This window comes from Cydia amplana, chromosome 25 (genome assembly GCF_948474715.1).
Source record: "Cydia amplana chromosome 25, ilCydAmpl1.1, whole genome shotgun sequence".
NCBI classification, from domain to species: domain Eukaryota; kingdom Metazoa; phylum Arthropoda; class Insecta; order Lepidoptera; family Tortricidae; genus Cydia; species Cydia amplana.
This window is the reverse complement of record NC_086093.1, coordinates 8,002,784-8,019,314: the sequence shown is the minus strand read 5'-3', so window position 1 is coordinate 8,019,314 and position 16,531 is coordinate 8,002,784. Positions and strand designations below refer to the sequence as shown.

At 39.1% G+C, this 16,531-nt stretch overlaps 1 protein-coding gene across 1 annotated transcript; it reads right to left on the bottom strand.

The window, feature by feature from the left end:
• Positions 1–5,636: 5,636 nt before the first annotated feature.
• On the bottom strand, positions 5,637–14,523 carry LOC134659601 (UDP-glucose 6-dehydrogenase). Its single transcript, XM_063515277.1, has 2 exons — positions 12,746–14,523; positions 5,637–5,693 (listed from the first exon to the last, which is right to left on the bottom strand). The coding sequence occupies exon 1, from the start codon at positions 14,182–14,184 to the stop codon at positions 12,748–12,750; it is 1,437 nt and encodes a 478-aa protein (XP_063371347.1). The 5' UTR covers positions 14,185–14,523; the 3' UTR covers positions 5,637–5,693; positions 12,746–12,747.
• Between the last annotated feature and the right edge of the window lie 2,008 nt (positions 14,524–16,531).

The following is a 16,531-nucleotide window of genomic DNA, read 5'->3' as shown; positions in this document are numbered from 1 at the left end:
CAATCCACTTTATCAAAATCCAATTTTATCAAAATCTGACAATAAATTAAAACAGACAACTAACAAAAAATGGTTCTAAGTTTGTGAATTCGGAGCATTTTTTTTATATATATTTGTCTGCTGTTTGGTATTGTGTTAAGTATAGTGTTGTTATATTGTGTAATTCGACATTTAGAAACCGTATACGTCTCTAATGAATTATTTAATATCTAATTGAATCGTACATATTTTTTTAATGATTTATTTTTATTGCCTATTTGCTGAATAAATGTTGGAGGTTATGTATAAGGTCCAAAAGGTCTCGTGATTCTGGCCGCGTAGCCACCATGCCAATCGCTAACGCTACGTAGGGAACGAAACGCAACTGTCACTATCACACTAATATAGAAGAGTGATAGAGAGACAAAGCGATTCGATGGCGAAGCGATAGCGATCGTCACCTTGGCTAGGCCGCCTGAGTAGAAATACTCGTAACATACGAATCCCCAAATTTGTCCCCGAAAAAAAAGTGTAGTGTAAGTACAACTTGAAAATAAAGAAAATATGGCCCATGTGGGGTTGATATAAGATGCATTTATAAAACTGCTAAAAACAAGCTCTACGTATAGGGTCATTGCGCCAGTTTCCGTCCATGCTCTAGTTTTCGTCCACTTGACAGATTAGCAAATAATTTATTTTTCACCTCAGCAGCTCGAACAAGGGTACTTTGCTATTTAAAAACAGTGAGCAAAATCGCATTTTGCTCACTGAGTGAGACAAAATGACATTCAAGTGACCTTAATATTCAAATGTCATTTCAACATGCGGGGTCTAATACAAGTTGGAAATACTTGGATTCTATTATCTCTGTCCCTTTCACGTTAGCACAAAGAAAGAGACAAAAAAAGTTCAAACAACATTCAACGGTATATATTGACGGTTTATAATAGACCCCCGAAAAACGTCAGAACGCATCGTTCCAAAACACATACGAGTATGAATTCTTAATAATTCATTAATGAAAATAAAGTTTAAGATATGATAGAAACTGATAAAAACTTTTACGTAATTTATTGTACGATTAAAATAATGAACTCAAAAAATACACAGAATATCACGTAAAATAAATAATTATACTTTTAAGAATCTCTACTATAGTTTACAAATAGTAAGTATCAGCAATTCGGACCGTATCTTACAATGTTTTTTTTTTACAAAAAAAAAGTTGTCGATTGAAGTGTCAATCAATTGATGGTCGTTGTTTCCATATAATTAATTAATTACCTATTTTACTGAAATTTACTAAGTTTTGTTTTTGTGTTTGATTGTGGTAATTAAACTTAATTGTTAGTATATCTTAAGAAAATATGAGTGAATAGGTAAGTGGTGAAGAAGGATTACATTTCCCAGGTTGCCTAATATGTTCTCACTGCTGAGGTGAAAAGTTTTGTGAACTACACGAGATCAAAGTTATTTACATCTCGTGCGCTTTTGAGTCCTTTACTACGCTCAAGATTCTAAATTAGATTATAGAATCTTTCGCTTGCACGGGACTCAAAATAAGCACTCGAAGAAATATCAAACTTTGATCTCTTGTTGTACAAATAACTATTCTTTTTAAGTTGCTACTTGCAATTTTTATGTAAGTAGATAGATATATTACTTTGACATTAAGGATCGCAATACGTACAAATTTGTGCAGCAATGTAGGTTTTTATATTCAAATTTCGTCAAGTGACGAAAACTAACGTAACACACCTACCCTGCGAAAAGAAAAATCGTAACCGAGTAAAAGTTTTTTTTTATAACATTTAACTTATTTGAGTCATTTGATACGTTAATAGTGTTAATCATGTGCTAATATAATTATTATCTTATCATGATATATGTATCTTTTATCAATACTAAATACCGGTCAAGCGAGTAATTTTGTATTTGACCATTTCTTATCTACCGATATACAATGTTCAAATTATCTTAAAACAAAATAATACTATAAGATAATGATAATGAAAGATAACGTATCGTGTACGATAAGTTGAATATAATATTATTTTATAAGACAAGCGAATGAGAAAGACATACATAATAGTGATGGGTAGGACATCAATTTAAAATGAGTTTGTATGAGTACCTCATTTTCTAAAATGAGGTGTTACAATGTCTTACTTCAAATGAGGTGAGGTACTAGCATATTTTCAGCGTCGACTATTCCATTAATTCCAACGGCGACAAAAATATTTAATGCATATACATATTTATGTATTCATCACTTCCTTTATAAATAAATAAATAGTAACATTTAATTGGAGTGCAATTCTGGAGGTTAAGAATAGAACTTTTAGGAGAAAGATAATTTTAGAATCAAGTAAAATGAATAGAGGAGTGAAGTAAGACATTTTTGCGGTACGAAGTACTGCGATAAATTAACAAAATGAGTGGTACAAATGAGGTACCTCACGAGTGAGCGACTCAACACTAAACATAATAAATTTATTTTCAACTGGTAATTCAGCGGTAACGTATTTTGCATCCTGTATATTTCTATACAGACCGACGTTTAAAGTGGAGTCCAGACGAGACACTTTTTCGCCAAACTGATGAAATTGTCCGATCTAATCAGGCCGTGCGGACGCAAACACCAATTTGATTCCCCGATCAAATCAGCAGGTGCGGACACAAAAATGCCAATTTTCGAAGTTGGTATATATGGAATGCAAATTGGTGATTAAATTGTGTACGTGTGGACGCTAGATGGGATTGTCGCCAATTATTTTTCACCTCAGCAGCTCGAACAAGGGTACTTTGCTACTTAAAAACAGTGAGCAAAAATGACTGTTTTTAAGTAGCAAAGTACCCTTGTTCAAGCTGCTGAGGTGAAAACTTAATTGTTGGTATATCTTAAGAAAACATGAGTGAATCGAGGTAAGTGATGAAGAAGGAATACATTTTTCGGGTTCTCTATTATGTTCTCACTGCTGAGGTGAAGTTTTGTGAACTACGCGAGATCAAAGTTATTTACATCTCGTGCGCTTTTGAGTCCCTTACTACGCTCAAGATTCTAAATTAGATTCACTCGCTACGTTCGTGAATCTAGTATAGAATCTTTCACTTGCACGGGACTCAAAATAAGCACTCGAAGAAATATCAAACTTTGATCTCTTGTCGTACAAATAACTATTCCTGAGCAAATCGGTCGATTTGCTCAGCTTGTCTGGATACGGCTTGATAGTGATTGTACGTTTTTATTATTAACTCGTCTTTAACTCCCCTGATACTTGTACAACGAACATTTCCTCTTATCTCGAGGGCTTAATGAAACAAAGACATTGTGTTTTTTGCGCAACTGGAAATTATTGCTTCAGTAGAAGGAAAATTAGCGGAATAATCAGTTTTAGTAGCGACTTTATTACCTAGATTGATTATGGTACTTTAAGTGAACTAGATAATACACTTGCACCATTCCACTAACCCAGTTTAACCGGTTAAACCCTGAGTTACCATGGTTACCAGCACAAATTGATACCGGGTTAACGGTTTAACCGCTTAACCCCGGGTTAGTGGGATGGTGCAAGTGAGCCTAAGCGCCAGTTACACCATCTCACTAATCCGGGGTTAAACCTTTAACCCAGTGTCAAATTGTACTAGTAACCATGGTGACTATAGGTTTAACCAGTTAACCCCGGGTTAGTGTGATGGTGCAAGTGGACATGGTATTGAGTAATTCAGGAAATGGGCTCTAAGTCTAACTAATTACATAATTAATAATTAAATAAACCATAACTTAGTTTGTGCAATATTTATTAACATTAAAATAGGATATTTTTTTACAATATAAAAGTAAAATTACTTATCCTTAGTGTACAATAAAGTACTAAGTATAGTTTTCCATTTCGAAACATAAATAAATCAAGTTTTAATATTTATACGTAATACTTATCGTAATTTGTTCTAAATTTAGTACGCCGGGACGTACAAGGTTAAACTGATAAAACAATGCATTATATTTGGCAGTTTAAAATGTGACCATTATATCGCAAATGCGTATACTCTAACTAAATGATAATTATTAATACGGTAAATATAAAATACCTATGTGAAAATCACTACAAAGTTACACCAAAAATAAGTGATTTTTGTCATAATTTTGGGCACTAAGGTACATTCGGATAATTTCAAATATTGACTCTTAATTTGATGGAATAGGGACTTATCTACTAGTCAAATCAGTTTCTTTTTAAAAACTAAAACTATCAAAACGATAATTGCCGATATGAAATTTATAAGAAAACTGCAGTGACATCGGATGATGGTAGCACGTAGGAGGAAACGGGGTCATTCGAAGCATGATTTTTGGATGATTTTATGGCTTTCTTTTGTGCAGGGTGTGAGTGAAGTGAAATCATTTATTTTATATACAGGAAACATCCCTGGTAAAGGTGATTGTTTTTAATTCTGAAGTATTCCGAATGAGCCGAATACACTCTAAGGTATAAAAACTTACAATACATATAATATCTTTAATTTAATTTAAGGTTGAAAGTATTTTTGAAGTGAAAACTTCTTTAGCGGCGCTGGGCACCTTTTGAGGTGGGGAAAAAATGATAAACTCGAGACAGCGTAAGGCGATCACGTGACCGTAAGCCGGTGCCTGTGTGACGAAGCCTTAAGATAGAAAATCTTATAGATAAAAAGTATTAAAACAGTCAATTAAACTAGCTATATATATAACCTGAAGTTTATTTACCTCAGATAAATAGCTACACAAATAAAACGGTTGTTTTAACATTTCTTATCTATATCATTCATAACTTTGTGAACAAATCAAATTATTATATTAAATATTTTGATTTGTGTTCTTTAAGTAGTCACACTAATATTATATAAATTATAAACAGATGGGATCTCATATATAGTGTGTCAAATGTCTGTTTGATGTCAAACATAGACAGAGAGAATCATACTATCTTTGTCTTACACTAGTACTAGCACTCAAAAGAAAAAGATAGATATAGTTTTTTTTGTTCCTATTTACTGACAAGACCCAGTATATTAAAGAAACAAGAGAGATTTTTTTCACTTTTTCTTTAATAAATATATAACATTTACTTCAGTTTATTTATCTATAACATGGGTTTTTTTTTGCTGTTCAGATATTTATTATTGAGCTATTAGGTTGATATCTATTTAAGTATTATTGCTTTGAACATTTCTTAACTAGGGGTCCCGTTGTTTCCCATAAAGTTTTAAGTCATACCGCGGTATTCGGAAAACAAGATCCGTTCTAGACTACAGAACGATACGATATGGGCTAGATACGTTGTAGTTTAGATTTCAACTAGTTCTCTTTTGCAGCTCAATTCGGGCAACAAATGTCACTTTTACGTTAAAATATCGTATTAATATCTTGTGCAAATCGTTCAAGAGTATCCTATAGATAGGTTAGGTTAGGTTTGTTTTATGGCAATCCTGAAAAATGACGCGTTTCTGAACCAAATGAATTATGACTAACGAAAATGCGGGCAAACAATACCTAGGTACATTATGGCTTAAAACTATTTCGGAAACAATAGTCTTAACTTATTACTTTACCTCTTAACTATCTATAACATTTTTATGACCTTATGACTGTTGTATACTTTCCTAATTGCGTGAGGGGACGCGTAATATCCTCTGTAGCTTCAATCTCATATTTTTGTTATTTGTGACGATACCTGTAACAAAAATGGTCTTATTCATATTACAATTTACAATTCATGCTAATATCAGTGTGTCCCTAGCCATTGGACATAGCCGAAATGTACATATGCATTAGGGCAGCGGTCGGCAACCTTTTAGCAGCCAAGGGCCACATAGTAGTTAACGTAGTTGATGCGGGCCGTACTTTGTTAATATTTATGACTTTATCAGACATTGTCGTTTGTCAATATAACATACAAAATAGCCAAGGAGGCTCGCGGCCCGCAAGTGACAGGTTCACGGGCCGCAGGGGCCGACCGCTGCATTAGGGTATTTAGAACCAGAGGGCCTACCGCGAACCACGTTAGACGTGTTGCCTCTCTGTCGCACTTGTAAATTCGTACGTAAGTGTGACAGGGAGGCAACACGTCGAACGTGGTTCGCGGTAGGCCCTCTGTGTACAAACAAAGTATCATAACAACCGGTGTAGCGGTTACGAAGAAATTAAGTAATTACGATTTCTTTACTTAGGATCAGCCTGTATGTAGCTCCTTAGGTAATGTAATACATACATGCTCATATACTCAATAGTATGAAACCTTCTTCGACCATTTTGATTATCTTTTTTAGGGTTCCGTACCCAAAGGGTAAAAACGGGACCCTATTACTAAGACTCCGCTGTCCGTCCGTCCGTCCGTCTGTCACCAGGCTGTATCTCACGACCCGTGATAGCTAGACAGTTGAAATTTTCACAAATGATGTATTTCTGTTGCCGCTATAACGACAAATACTAAAAACAGAATAAAATAAAGATTTAATTGGGGCTCCCATACAACAAACGTGATTTTTGACCGAAGTTAAGCAACGTCGGGCGGGGTCAGTACTTGGATGGGTGACCGTTTTTTTTGCTTGTTTTGCTCTATTTTTTGTTGATGGTGCGGAACCCTCCCCTCCGTGCGCGAGCCCGACTCGCACTTGGCCGGTTTTTTTATTAATTCCTCATACAAACTTAGTCTGTTCGGAAAGAGAAGAGTCGCGGAATGTATTGGGCCTCATACATTCCGCGACTCTTCTCTTTCCGCACAGACTCTAACACTCAGTATTGGCATTGTCACACCATAAATTATGAAGGCTGTAAACATTACATAAGAGCCTCGAATTGAGACGTGACATGGCCGAGGTCGGACCTCAAATAGCACCGCAGCATACGTGCTAAATAGCCATTACGCCATTCTGACAAACGAATTTTACTATTGTTTGTTTATATCGAAAAACCATTAATATAATTACCCTAACCTTCCTCCAAATTGCCTATCATGACAAACATTGACTGGCCAAAAATACAAACCAAAATCAGCGATGTCTACCTAATTAATAAATTAATAATATTGTTCGCGTTTCTCCCATTATTACAAATATCTGGGAGACAGAGCTTTGCTCGGATAACATATGAAAACTCAAAAATGCGCGTTTTCCCAGAGATAACACCTAGCTAGATCGATTTAGCAATAAGTATAGCAAATTTCGTCGAAATCATTAGAGCCGTTTCCGCGAATGGCAGCACAGCGGCCGGCGCGTTCCAGACTGCGGTTTCTACACTTCGGAGAACAAAATAAATAAAAAAGCTACAGTCTACGCTCGACAGTTATTTACGATACAAGTGCGGAAAAGAGGAAAAAGGATACCTATATTAAACCACGACCGAAGGGAGTGTTTTAAATCGACACGAGTTGCGAATTACCTATTCGCACGTTTATCGTACAACGTTTTACAGTACATATGGCACTTTAAACTTTCGACATACGCACGGAAAGTGCTCTTTCCCGCACTAGTTCCAGAAAGAAAGATTTAGATATTTATTCTCATAATATGAAATTACATTATAAATTATGCTAAACTAATCTACATGCATTTATATTATGATCGTCATTAATATTAACATGATATTATATACCTCGTGGTGCACGCATTACCGTTGCACGAAGCCTCACCGAGTGCGTAGCTAAGGTTGTTGTTGAAAATTCTTTTCAGGCTTGGGAGCGTCTACTCACGTTTCCTTACAAAGTTTTACATGCAGATAGATCCAACAAATCGTCACTCACCTCTCAGATAAAAAGTAATACGTTTTCTATATCCGACTCGCCTTTCATCTCGCAAGGTCGTGACATCAATACTCGCACTCCTGTGAGTTCACTGGCTTTTAAAGTTAAGTCCATCGAAAATAAACTTTCGGAGGGAGACGTGAGGGGAGCTGCCCGGCTTCTTTTCTCGTGCGACGACTTAGCTACGCACTCTCCCGAGACTTATGCCGCCCTGAGGGAAAAACACCCAGTCCCAGCTGCCACTTCGAGCCTTCCAGATCCCCCCGCCACCGACGATCCCACAGTTATCGTGTCAGAGGACGCAGTTCAGTTGGCAATATGGTCATTTCCCAACGGATCTGCCGGCGGGATGGACGGGCTAACTCCCCAGCACCTTAAGGACCTAATCAATACACCATTAGGTGACAGTTCTGCCTTGGTAAAAGAAATAACAGGACTTATCAATCTAATGCTTGCAGGACTCGTGCACGCCGAGATAGCCCCACTTTTGTATGGCGCCAACCTAGTAGCTCTCGCAAAAAAGGATGGCGGTATTCGTCCGATTGCTGTGGGATGCACGTACAGACGTTTGGCCTCAAAGCTGTGTTGTAAGAAATTTAATGATAAACTTACACATCTGTTTAAGCCTAAGCAGCTAGGTTTTGGTGTAAAAGGGGGGTGTGAGGCTGCAGTGCATGCTGCACGCACGTTTTTAAATGGTCCGGATTTCGAAATTTTTGTAAAAATAGATGTAAAAAACGCTTTTAATTCGGTCGATCGCGGTGCTCTGCTAGCAGCGGTGAAAAAAGAACTGCCAGACCTCTACAAATACATTTGGCAATGTTACGGAGCACCGTCAAAATTGCTATTTGGAGATAACATTATTTCATCGAGCATGGGCTGCCAACAAGGGGACCCGCTTGGGCCAGCCATCTTTAGTCTAGTCATCCACCCCATCATATCAGGTTTAAAGTCCAAATTCAACATATGGTATTTAGACGACGGATCCCTTGGAGGAGACGCTGTAACTGTTTTAGAAGACTTAATATGTATCGAAGAAAAGTTCTCAGAAATCGGACTCTCACTAAATTATACCAAATGTGAAATTTTTTTCCCTGAAAATCTTCCTTCGGACATAAAAAATGACTTTTTAGCAAATTTTAACGAAGTTTTACCAAATATTTCAGTTCACTCAAAATCATCCCTCACTCTTTTGGGCTCACCGATCTTTGACGAAGCTATCGCACCTGTGATTAACAATAAACTAAATCTTTTTAACAGTACATCAGAGTTACTTTTCAAAATAAACCCGCATATAGCTCTCTTCATCATCCGTTTCTGTCTATTCACCCCAAAATTTATGTATCTGCTACGCAGCTGCCCAATTTGGAAGTTTCCCTCTATTCTTTCTTCCATTGACACCTCCCTTCAGGCCACGCTATCCAAAATTTTAAATATACAGTTTGATACTAGGTCATGGACCCAGGCGGTTCTCCCAATTAGGTTTGGGGGGCTCGGAGTTCGCACTTCGGCCAGCTCGGCTTTACCTGCTTTTCTGTCTTCCGTGTACGGCTCGCTGTCTCTCATCGGTGTTATTTTAAACCTTCCTCAGACACTCGATGATGAGGTAGCGAGCCTCAGGGAGGCCAGAGAAGCATGGTGTCATTCATGCCCGAGTGCGGACATCCCAGACGACAGGCACATTCAACGGGCTTGGGACTCCCCTCGCCTAGAGGTAGTCCATGCCACACTCATAGACAACAGCCCGGACGACTTTGATCACGCTCGAATTCTGGCAGTTTCGGCCCCCGAGTCGGGCCACTGGTTACAGGCTCTCCCTTCCAAGGCAATAGGCACGGTTCTGGACCCAAGTAGCCTAAGAATAGCAATAGGCTTGAGGCTTGGGTCCAGAATTTGCGTTTCCCACACATGTGCCTGCGGCAAAAGCGTGGACCAGCTGGGTCGGCATGGCCTCTCTTGCGCAAAAAGCGCCGGCCGCATGTATCGCCACGGCACTATCAACGATTTGGTCCGTCGCGCGCTTGCCACCGTCTCTGTGCCTGCAGTTTTAGAACCAGTGGGCATGGCTAGAGACGACGGCAGGCGTCCCGACGGAGCCACGTTAGTGCCGTGGAAATTAGGAAGAGCCCTGTTGTGGGACGCGACGTGCGTTGACACCCTTGCACAGTCCCACATCGGGGCGACTCGCATCCAGGCTGGCGCTGCGGCTGACCGGGCCCAGATTCTCAAGCGCCGCAAATACTCGTCCTTAGTTAACGACTATGAGTTTGCGGCGCTTGCAGTTGAGACTCTGGGACCTTGGTCATCCGACATGAAGGCATTTATGAAGGCTTTGTCGGCGCGGCTGGTCGATTCCACAGGGGACCGTAGGGCTGGCGCGTACCTCCCTCAGCGTATCGCGCTAGCGGTACAGAGAGGTAACGCCGCCAGTGTAATGGGGTCCATGCCGCAGGCCGAACTGTTGGACGGGGCATTTCTTTTATGATTGGGTCTTTTATAGGTTTTTTGTAATTTAGTATTAGTTTTTAGTTCTAATTTAGTTTTATTTTATAGATAAGTTAGTTTTTTTTTTTTTTTTTTTGAATGTACAATATCTTGTTCATAAATTTATTAGATACAAATTAAAAATGTCTGAAAAATAATCAATCATCTGTCAACAATTTTATCCATTCATGTCAAAACAAAATACGGGAATAACTAAACTAAGTACGAGTATCTCTTAATGATCGTCATGTTCTAAATACAATAAATACTAGGTATACACACTGGTATACATTACGTTGAATATCAACCTACCTACCTACTCATTTACTGAATAAAGTGGTATGATATGTAGGTACTGTAAAGAAAATGAAGCAAGTAGAAGTTTTGTATGTAAACCTTCTACTCGCTGATCTGATAGGTCGTTATCTCCATAAAAACAGTAAACTAGTACAAAGAAGACTTAAGTAAAAAGTAACAATAAAAAAACCGGAAAGTCCGGATCCGGGTATAGTTATCAGAAAGTAAATAAAAAAACCGGCCAAGTGCGAGTCGGACTCGCGTTCCAAGGGTTCCGTACATTAAGTCCGACTCACGCTTGACTGCACATTTCTAATAGGTTTTCCTGTCATCTATAGGTAAAGAACTATTTTGTGTATTATAGTATAAGGGGGGGGGGGGGGAATGGTCATTTTTTGCCTATTTTCTTGAATAACTGCTAAACTATTCGTCCTAAAATTATAAAAAATATATATTTGAAATCCTTACAATGAGCTATTTCATTTGATATGTAACATGACATAGTTTTTTAATTTTCTCATTTACCCCCCCACAAATGGCCTCCATATTTAAAATTCATTTATTTACGTTACACGTCCATCTTTGGGTCACAAACTTACATATGTATGCGAAATTTCAACTTAATTGGTCCAGTAGTTTCGGAGAAAATAGGCTGTGACAGACAGACGCACGAGTGATCCTATTAAGGTTCCGTTTTTTCCTTTTGAGGTACGGAACCCTAATAACTGATATGAATCACGTAAGGAAAACCCATACTGATGTACATATTACGTGAGTGTGTATTTGCGGAGCTCAATGGCTATGTGTTATGTCAAAGGTCTATGAAGTATTAGTGGAATCCAGGCGAGACAATTTTTCGCCAATCTGATGAAATTGTCCGATCGAATCCGGCCGTGTGGACGCAAACGCCAATTTGATTCCCCGATTAAATGCGTCCAATGTCATATAATAATATATTTAAGTTGTTTATTTATATATCTAATCTAATAAATACGATTTTCTGCGTTTACACAATTTTACACTTACACTGTTCCGCGTAACTTGATTTCATACATTTTTTTCATGGTTAAGACGAAAATTGACGACCTCGAGAAATTTGTATGGAAGGCAATACAAACGTAGGCCTCATTTTCCTCTCTGGATATTAACATTATAGAAAGTATGTTTACACAATTTGATGTACACGACCCGCCCCGGCTTCGCACGGGTTAAAAAATTATACATAAACCTTCCTCTTGAATCACTCTATCTATTAAAAAAACCGCATCAAAGTCCGTTGATGACAATTGACACTGTAAATGTTGTATTGACTTGTATTGAGGCTTGGGACCCTTATTAAGACTTTCTCACAGAAACTATTCGAGTATAGTTTCTGTGAGAAACTCGGCAGCAAGGCAGGTCTGTATGTTGAGAAAACGAAAAACCTTCAGTCAAACTTGTATAGGAGCATGGTAGCATGCTTTTAAGGAAATCGCACTGATGAAATCAAGTCTAAAATCGATTTTGGCGCTTTGCTTAACAAAACTGTTTCGATAAAGTCGAAGACAGACAGATGGAAACTGCTGGAGTCCTCCTGGCCCCTTTCTCTTGGCACCGGAAACACAAGCTCGTTCAGGCGCAGCGGGTTTATTTGTCCCATTTTGTTTATTAGGGGCTTGGCGAACGAGTTCGTCTTTGTAAGACGGAACTTCGGTTTTGAGCGGAGCACACGGGACCTTGTCTGCCGTCGCCTTGGCGACGGAGGAATCCTTAACCGAAAGCAAGAGTTTAGCGGTCTGCTCGTGCTGTTGCACCATAGCTATAAGCGCCTGCGTACCTCAATGGGGCCATGGCCTCAATGGGGACAGGGAAAACTGGTACCGTGGTACACGTGGCGCCGGACGGCAGCGGCGTGGCGCCCGGCCGGCGTCGGCTTGGCGGGCTGCATCGACGCGGCCGCTGGCGATATCATTGGGAACGGCAACAGGTAAGTTTTCTTACGAACAGAACATGGGTGCCATTGCAAAGGACGACAGCGTCGTACTTGCAGCATCGATGTAATTGCCGGCGCTATCATCGCAATCTTAATAAGTCTTAATAGGCCTACTTACAGAAAACATTTTTGAATGTTTTTTATTTTATTTTGAAGTGTGTAAATTTACGCAGACAATGGCTAGATGCTAGTCTTAAATATGATAAAAACTTAAGTAATTTACAATACATACTTCTATGAAGTCTGGCTGCCCTGCGCCCGGATGCTGCTCGACCGCGACAGCCTTTTCCCGATAGTCTGAACGTGGAACCCTATCTCCAGCAGCGCGTCATGGTCCAGGATCTTCCTTCCGTCAAACAAGTACGCTGGCTTCATCATCACATCGAATATCTTCTTATAATCCAGCTCTTTAAACTCATCCCATTCTGTACAGAGCACTATAGCATGCGCTCCCGAGACCGCCGAGTACGCTGAGTCGTGAATTTCTACATTCTTCTTTACCGATTCAGGATCAGATGTTACAGATGGATGCGTTAGTTCATATAGCATCTGCTCTTTCTCTACTTTCGGATCATAGATGTGCAGTTTGGCTCCCTCATCTAATAATGTCGTAGAAACAAGAATAGCGGGAGACTCTCTAGTGTCACCAGTGTTTTTCTTAAATGAGAAGCCAAGTATAGCTATCTTTTTATCTGAAACTGTATTGAAGAGTGATTCGATAACTTTCCGAGTGAATCTGGTCTTCTGGTAATCATTCAAGCTGATAACCTGCTGCCAATAAGCAGCTACTTCTGGTAAGTTTAGACATTCACATAAATAGATTAGATTGAGGATGTCTTTTTGAAAGCAGCTGCCTCCAAAGCCGACGGAGGCTTCTAGGAACTTGGGACCGATTCGGGAGTCTCTACCGACGGCCCTGGCTACCTCTGACACGTCAGCCCCGGTAGCTTCACAGACAGCTGTCAGGGAGTTGATACTAGAGATTCTTTGAGCAAGAAAAGCGTTAGCGGCAAGTTTAGACAGCTCGGAACTCCAAGTGTTGGTTGTCAGGATGTTTTTAGCGGGTATCCAGTGCTCGTACACCCAGCATAGCTCCTGCACAGCTCGCTGGCCATCGGGTGTGTCCTCTCCACCAATCAGGACTCGGTCAGCTTCCACCAAGTCGACTATAGCCGTACCTTCAGCCAGGAACTCCGGATTAGACAGTATTTGGTAGTTGACGCCAGGTTTGGTGTTCGCGCGTAATATTTTCATGATGATCTCCGCAGCTTTCACCGGTACAGTGCTTTTTTCGACCACTATCTTATTACTAGTGGCTATATCCGCAATCATACGCGCAGCCCCTTCTATATACCTCAAATCCGCTGCGCGACCTTTTCCATTACCTATAGTCTTCGTAGGAGTGTTGACAGAGATGAATATCAGATCGGCTTCCTGGATACTGGTCGCTATGTCCGTAGAAAAGAATAGATTCCGCCCTCTGCATTCCTTCACGACGTCGTCTAACCCAGGCTCATATATTGGTAATTTCTCCGAATTCCACTGGTTTATACGATCTATACTTTTGTCGCACACAGTCACTTTGATGTCCGGGCATTTAAGAGCTATAACGCTGCAGGTAGGCCCGCCGACGTATCCCGCTCCCAAACAGCAAATCTTTTTAATCACCATTTTAATTCAAAACACGACAGTTTCAAGCGAAATTCTAACAAAGAATAATCCTTAATCGCGTAGATTAATTGATTACGCGATTACTTCCTGCTAATTAATTTAAAATGCTACTTATCGTGTTTCGAGATAGGATTAAACTTTGATGGGCCGATCGTGATTTCCTGGTCTGATCGTGGCACACACGCCACGGTGGACGTGTGAGTGATTGTGCCAGCCGCGCGGAGGCTACCTCGGTATTATTACTGTAATTCTCTGATACATTAGGTCTACAATCTATCGATATGGGTGCACTTTGCGGAAATGATGACCTCGGTGCGGCGAGACATCTGCTGAAGCAACGCAACGGCGCTATTGAGATCAATTTACAACGCTGCCCTAGAAAAAAACTAAAAATGTGTTAAACAAAACTTTGCTGTCACTTAAAGCAGTACAGTTTAAAGTCGTTTGACATATAAGTATAGAAAAAGTTGTTCGTAATGGAAAGTAGCGTGTACTCGAACGTGCTGATTTAGATGTCATTGACATTTGCTCAGTGTTGTCACTATTTTTGGTATATTTTACGATTTTAATAACCGCTCTGCAAATATAAAGAATAACTTCAATATTATGAAATAGTAGACGCAAGCTAACAAGGGTAAATAAATTCACTATTCAGTGTACAATGTAAACAGACCATGGTTACATTTTTGTATTTAGTTTGTGTGCAAAGAGCAGCCCAGTATGAACTTGAAATTGGTTCCAGCATGGAATTATTATTATAGAGGAAAAGACTTACAGATTTAAGTCTTTATAAACGATTTTTATTTTGATATTTTATGTATTACTGGACATTAGGACAAGCCTCCTAGAAAGTAATTAGATAAATAGGATGCCAATTCGCGTATCCAGATACGTTGCTTTTACATTTTAATTGGTAGATCGGATAGCTCCAATATGCAAGTGATAAGTGATAGAGGGGCAGATAACGAAACTTCGATTTTCGCAGTATGTAGGCCCTAGGAACACGTCTTAAGTTTTTGAGCTATCCTAATGAATACTTGTGAAATTGGTTTTCTTAAGCTGGTCACATCGATCTGTCAACCTAATTGAGGCGTTTTTTACATTCATAACCATAGAAGGTAGCATCCTATAGAAGTGGTCTACGCGTGCCTCCGTGAGGGACAAAACATACGCAATGCGACGCTATGATTGGTCGAATTTATTTGTTATGGTGGGCAACAAATAAATTCGACCAATCATCCATGCTAATTTACGGCGAGGAATAAAAAAAAAAAGTGAGACTGTAACAAGGACAAACAATAATAGCGCTTTCGCTGCTACTCCTACTGAAAGATACATAAGTCTATCCCGTTCTGTCAGTTATCCCCACCACTCATGCCCAATCCAGTTTAATACTAGATTCATGTTCATAACATATTCATAACCGTTCATGCCTTGGAGGATACAACTAAACGGAGTAGCCATTAACAGGCTTTCCCCTCTGTCGAAAATAGGCGGCCAACGGTCATACAGAATGTATGGACTGACGTTTATCTGACATGGCTATTTTTACGTTACGCATACATTTGACGTTCCCCTCCCCCGCAAAAATCGGCAGACTGTTTTGTACAGAAAATTACAGACATGGCGTCTCCGTTTGATTATATCCTCCAAGGTTCATGCAGACATTGCAGACGTTTTTATAAACATTATCCTAAATTGAAAAAGTACTAGCACAAAAAAGTTCAGATGCTAACAAATAAATGTCTGCTCAATTTATACAACTGCTTCGTTTGCAATAAAAAATATTTTTAAATAAGTAAACCAATCTGTCAGTAAATAAGAACAAAAAAAACTATACTCATCATAGATGGTAGTATTTCTATAGATGTGGCCTACCGCGTGCCCCCGTAAGGGATAGACATAGATGACGTCACAAACCCGGGGATACCATATAGGTAAAAATTACCCCAATATTAACAAATATTGGGGTAATTTTAATCACGTTCGCCAGTAGTTCGCCTACGTAAGACGCAGCGATAAATAAAATATCAATGGGCCAATATTCTTTTTTTTTTATTTATGTAGAAAACAAACAGCCTTTTACAAATAAGTCTTACAAAAATTACTAAAAATAGGCCTAAAGTTTCATACGTTACTAAGTTGACTATTACAATGAAAAGTAAATAGGTTAGTTAATTATAAATTACCAGTAGGTATAGTTGTGAGTACAACACGCAAATAAAGTAAGAAAACAATGCAAAATATTTACATGAAACAATTGTATTACTAGTAAACAAAATATGCCGAACTTTGTTCTTGAAAACGGACAAACTATGAACAAAAATGTCTATATCATTAAGCGATT